We start from the raw sequence: 5,986 nt of genomic DNA, 5'->3' as shown, positions 1-5,986 counted from the left end.
GTACATGAGACCCAGCTCCTACCACTCCCCAGAGCAAGACAAGATTGTGTCTCTGTTTTACACCATTGTCACCCCAGTACTGAATCCACTCATCTACAGCCTGAGAAACAAGGATGTCTTAGCAGCCCTAAGAAAGCTGTTTGGAAAAGGCAGAGTTGTCCAGCAGAATTGACAAAAGCTGTGGTTTAATGTTATTTATACTAAGTCTGATCAAAGCCAAAGCCTAGGCTTACTGGAAAATTTAGAAAGAAAGAAGCCATATTATTTTAATGGTATCTGACTGCCTTAGCTGCCAGTTTCCCTTGAGAATCACAATCATGTGCATTCCTCTCTCACTTAATCCCTTAGGAAATAGTTTCTGGTAGTCAGCCCCACTCCTGTATCATAGGAGCTTTCTCCAGGCTGTTGCATGGACCAAAGGCCTCCAAGGATATTGAAGATCTTGAAGGCCCTTGTCCTGCCCTTTGTAAATGCCTGAAATTGTCCTGCAGGAAATAGGCCAAGTGTTTACCTGTGGACGTTTCAAGCAGCCACTTGTCATAGTAGGGCATTACATTTGGGCATGATTCTCCTGTCATTTGCATTGGTTTTAAATCAAGTAAACATCACTGAGTTCATCAGTGGAGCCCTTGTGATTCATAGCACAAGGAATGAGCTCACTTTGAGCTTTTCTCCTCTTTATAGCAGCCAGAATCATGAAGAATGGGAAATGGTCATTAACCAAGTATGTCTGTAAATCACATATAACCTTAATTAATTTGATTTATGTATGTCAACGTGGAAAAGGGCAACAGGGCAAAGCTTGTGAGCTCTGCATCCACAATGAGATTTTGCAGAGGAGAAAGAGAGAAGGAGATGGTACTTATTGTTGCCTTTCTTTCTCGATAGGAGAAATGGAGTGTGGTAGGAGACAGGAGTTACTAAACATAGATTGTGAAAGAAATAAAAGAATTGTTCCTTAAGGATAAATAAAAAATCTTAAAGATGAATACATATGTTGATATAATTCACTTATCACAGCTGTGCTTAATCTCCAGCCTGCAGATCAGATCCATTTTTACGCATCATACGTGTCATGGGGCTCCCCATAGTTCCAGAAATGTGGTGGCTTCAAATTGGTGCCAATTACAATGCCACTGCTTCCTCACTGTCAAATAGACAAGCACAGCATCTCTGGATTAAGCTCTGGGCACCATCAACCTGTCACATTTGTAATTTGCCTATCAGTATCATATTTTGACCCAGTTTCTAAGTGAAAAAATGTTAAACCTTTGAGAAGCTTTGGGATGCTCTTCATCTTCCCAATATCATCTCAATATAATGCAGACAATTCAGTAAATCAAGGAAGTCGGTGGCAGATTCGGCAGCGGGGGGGTGCTGAGCAGCCGGACATGAAGCCAGCAGCAGTACAAAATCACCATGCTGCTCCACCCAGCTCCAGAAGACCCACAAACCATGGGGCATGGGGTGATTGTCCCAATTCGTCCCCCCCAGGGACGGCCCTCCCACCCAAAACACATTCATTTCAGCAAAACACTGCTACAGTGGTTGCTACTCACTGTAGACTGTACCAAGATCAGGCCAGTACTGAGAGGTTCAACCAGAACCAGGAAGGGCACAGAAATCCCCGTAGGCCCCTACCCATGACCCCTACTGTGGCCAGATGATCTTTCTCTGTCGTGCGCAATGCACCAGGCATCCTCAAGCCCTTGTCATTTCTTTTGGAGAGTCCATGTATTACTGTTCAGGGAAACAAGAGCTTGCTCTGTGAGGCCTGCTCCAGTCAGATTTCATTGAAGGTGTGCTAAGCCATCGTCCCATATTGTGGTTAATCATCTCTCTGGTGGCAAGGCAGTGGCTGCTGTGCTTGATGGAGACCAACACAGCTTTCAACCGAGGAGGGCAAACTGTGGTGGACTGCCTGTGCAAAAAGGCATAAGTCCCATTTCTGTTTCTTGCTCCTAAGTGATGGCCAGACAGTTTCATAAGTACAATAATTTGTGCTTAGGCACTGCTACATGCAGCTACACTTGCCCTGTGTTTCCCTTCTAGGCTCAGGCTTGCTCATGCTCATGCACTATGGCTGCATAAGTATCCACGGGTGACAGAATCACCTGGGCATGTGCTTAATAGCATGTAACTCCAAAAATGTGTGTCCTCCTTTTCCTCCAATTTTCCTCACATATGTATGTTGGATGGACAATCTCAGTCCAGCACAGGAGGAAATAGAACCTGAACTTTGTGTCTGTTCCAAAAAATGCCATAATCTAACTAGAAAGATACTCCTTTGGCACGTCAAGGTGAAATAGGATTTAGCTCTAAGTATCCTGGTGAGGTCACAGCTTGCCTTGACTTTGGTCCCTGCTCCCAACCCCTTTTCCTGCACCTCTGTTCTCTGAGCCTGGTTTCTGACATTTGATTTCTTCCTGATTATGACTCAGCTCCTGACTCTGGACTACTCCTGGGCCAGCCCTATCTCTCAGCTTCTGATTCTAGCCCCTAATGCTGGCCTATTCCTGAGCTACTGATTACGGTCCCTGGCCAAGTCCCTAATCATGAAGGCTGACTACCCATGTCCTGGACACTGACATCTAGTAGAGAGAGAAGGATGCTAGTCTAATCAATGCCTGAATGTGTCAGAAACTTCACAAAAGTCACATAAAGATACTCTGGCATCCAGAAAGCATGAACACTCAAAAAGGCAAAGACATGAGTAGGCTGATGTAGAACAAAGAGGAGAAAAAAGTTAATTCATGTTCATAATGGTTTCAATAAATCATGTGGCCTGACCAGTACAGTGGCTATGCACCACTATATGGCCTGCTTGAGCCCTGAAGGATGTGGACATGGGTGGATGCAGGAATATGAAAAGAGGGTTGTGAGAGCTTCCACTTGTGTCCCCTGCCCGCACCAAGGAGGGAGGCCAGGACAGCAGTTGTGGCGGGTGACTTTTTGAAGTCTGTGAATCAGGGAAACTCCTCCCTTCACCTCTTAGCACCTTCTCCCTTCCAGTGCAGGTGCCCCAGTCCTCTCCCATGTTCTCCAACAGGAGTTGCCTAGGTGTTGTCTCTGGGTGGAAGAAGGACTGACTTGTCCGCTGCCCCCACTGTCCACAGCTGATCCAGGGGCAGGGGAGCCCCAGGGCTGCTCCTGATCTGCTCCAGGCAGGGGCAAGGAGAAGTGACAGCCTGAGGTGCCAGGCTCAGCTGGGGACAATGGGAATGGGGGGTGGATCCCCCATCCCAGCACCTGCTTCCACACTGCAAGGGACACGTGGGAGGTGGGCAGGGAGCAAGAGCACCTGGAAGCCTGTTGCCACTGCTGTCTCCAGCTGACCCGGAGCAGGCCAGTGAGTGATCCCCGCCTTCCAGGCACTCCTGCTCCCTGTCCAGCCCTTGGGTGTCCCAGTTGGTGGAGAGTGGTGAAGCCATGTCACAGGCAGTCATTGCAGTGAACCAGCAGCAAGGGGTGGGCTGTCTGCCATCTTGTTGGCAGCCCTTCATGCTGGCATCCCTCCTCCTCTCTTTCTCCTTGATGGGCTGCATGGCTGGTCTGTGGCACAATGAGGACTGCTGGCTCTCTCTGGGCAGCCAGTATTTTATTTTCAGTAAGTATTTTTTTTTAATTTTGCAGCGAGTCTGCCAAAAATGTGGAGTCCATTTTTCTTCTTCTATATCTCTAAATTTGATATTATTCTGTTACCTACTATTTTCTATGTATTAGCTCTTACAGTAAAATGACTATAAATTATTTAAAGGATTAAAAGAGAGCCAAATGTTCTATTAAAAAAATCCAAGCTCCTCCACTCATGGCTCTGGACTCTGCACAGACAATAGGATGTGGGAGCACATCTCGAGAGCTTAGAACTTATTTAGAAAATGCTGAGGTGTTGGGGAAAGAGAAGTTTCCTTACCACCCCTGTGTGCAGTGATGGAGCTGTCCTCTCAGGCTACTCCTCCTCCTTCTAGTGATAGTGATGGTAAAAATTAATGCTATTGTGGTCTCTGCTGGAATAAAAGAAATATTAACGTGGGTTTCTTAAACATTGCAGAAATATCTGTTCTTTAAGGTTACTATAAATGTTGTCTCTGCTGAAATAGAAAAATGACTAACCTGGGCCTCTTATTCATTGTGGAAGTATCTGGTTTCTATGGCTATTCCATGAGATTATAGATTACCTGCTTTCCCTTTCACTTCAGTCTGACTGATGCGTAACCAGGGTGTTTCCTATTAATAGCACATGGAGGGAGCAAGAAATTATACATCCTGAATCAGGGCTGTTTGCTCAGCGCGTTCTGAGTGCTACGCTGCCATAGCGAGGGTGCAACCAGCACCTCAGTAAATGGACAAAACGTGGCTGTGGAATCTCCACACCTGTAACACAGAGATATCAAAGGCAAAACCACTGCAAACCCACCTATAGATAGGCTTGCAGCATGATGGCCGGAGGGTGAGCTCATTTAAATTACACATTACTTAAAAAAGCTCTTGCATATCGCAAATTACAAGGATATAAGCCAGTTTTTCTCATCGGCCATCATGTCTGGCATTTCTTTCACAAGATGAAAAACCCAGTGACTGCCTCAGATCCCATTAGCGTTACCCAGTAGAAAGTGCGTGCATATCCCACTGAGCCTTGTTCTTCCCCACCGCTTCAGGCCCAGCCACATGAAGAGGAAATGGAGACACACAATACAACTTCACCGATGCAATTTATTCTGCTGGGATTCCTGCACCACACCAATGAGCACACCTTCTTCCTCGCCCTGATTTGGCTTGCCTTGGTTACTGCTGTGTCTAGGAATACTCTCCTCCTCGTACTAATCCAGGTGGATTCCTCCCTTCACACCCCCATGCACTTCTTCCTCAGTCAACTGGCCTTCATGGACATGTGTCAGACCCTAACAGTTGTCCCCAAAATGTCAGCAGACTGTATGACCCCAGGCAATCGCATTTCTCCAGTGGGCTGTGGGGTTCAGATTTTCCTCTCGCTGACAATGGGTGGAGCAGAGTGCCTCCTTCTGGCAGTCATGGCCTATGACAGGTATGTAGCTATCTGCAACCCCTTGCAATACCCTATTCTCCTGAGGAGGAGAGTATGCTGGGGCCTGGCAGCTGGGGTCTGGGTTGGGGCAGCAGCAGATGCCTTGATGCATTCAGTTTACACCATACACTTGTCCTACTGTGGTTCCAAAGACATTGAACAGTTCTTTTGTGAAATCCAATCCCTGCTGAAACTGTCCTGCTCTGACACCTCCCAGTACGAGACACTGGTGATTGTGGTTGCCATTGTTGTACTCCTCATGCCTGCTTCTATCATACTAGCCTCCTACACTTGCATCCTCTCTATGGTCCCAAGGATGAAGTCAACCAAAGGAAAACAGAAAGCTCTGGCCACCTGCTCCTCACACCTGACTGTGGTGGGGCTGTTCTATGGCTCAGGCGCCTTCATGTACATGAGACCCAGTGACTCTCACTCACCTGAACAAGACAAGTTCACCCCTGTGTTTTATATCATTGTCACCCCAGTGCTGAATCCACTGATCTACAGCCTGAGAAACAGGGATGTCTTGGGAGCCCTGAGGAAGCTGGTTGGGAAATACAGAGTCCTCCAGCAAAACTGATAGGGATCGGTGCTAAATGGGGTCAAAGTTGACAAAGCTCCTGCCAGCATGCTTTTCTGAAACATTTAGGAGGTGACTGTATTTTTTAAATAATGTGAAGCCTGTTCCCTTACGATTTCCTTCAAGGTGTGCTAAGCTGTGCTAAGCCATTTTCCCAGCTGGGAGTGAATCGTGGTGGCAAACCATTGGCTGCTGTGCCTGCAGGAAACCAATACCACCTTCAAACCCAAAGGACAAACTGTAGTGGACTGACTGCACAAGCATCCTTCATGCTCCTAAGTGGTGTCCACATAATCATGCTAGTGAGGTTTTTGGCACTTATGCACTGTTGCATGCAGCTACATTTGCCCTGGGCTTCTCTT

General features: G+C 46.9%; 1 protein-coding gene and 1 pseudogene across 1 annotated transcript; both read left to right on the top strand.

Annotated features, from left to right (window-relative positions):
* The window catches only part of LOC112548837, a 9,844-nt pseudogene extending 9,672 nt beyond the window's left edge, over positions 1–172 (top strand).
* A 4,507-nt stretch (positions 173–4,679) lies between these two features.
* On the top strand, positions 4,680–5,624 carry LOC106723339 (olfactory receptor 2AG2-like). The gene has a single exon (XM_014527523.2). The coding sequence runs from the start codon at positions 4,680–4,682 to the stop codon at positions 5,622–5,624; it is 945 nt and encodes a 314-aa protein (XP_014383009.2).
* Positions 5,625–5,986: the final 362 nt, after the last annotated feature.

This window comes from Alligator sinensis, unplaced genomic scaffold (assembly GCF_000455745.1).
Source record: "Alligator sinensis unplaced genomic scaffold, ASM45574v1 scaffold1616_1, whole genome shotgun sequence".
NCBI lineage: Eukaryota > Metazoa > Chordata > Crocodylia > Alligatoridae > Alligator > Alligator sinensis.
Note: the sequence above shows the minus strand (reverse complement) of the source record. Positions and strands in the feature narration are given on the sequence as shown.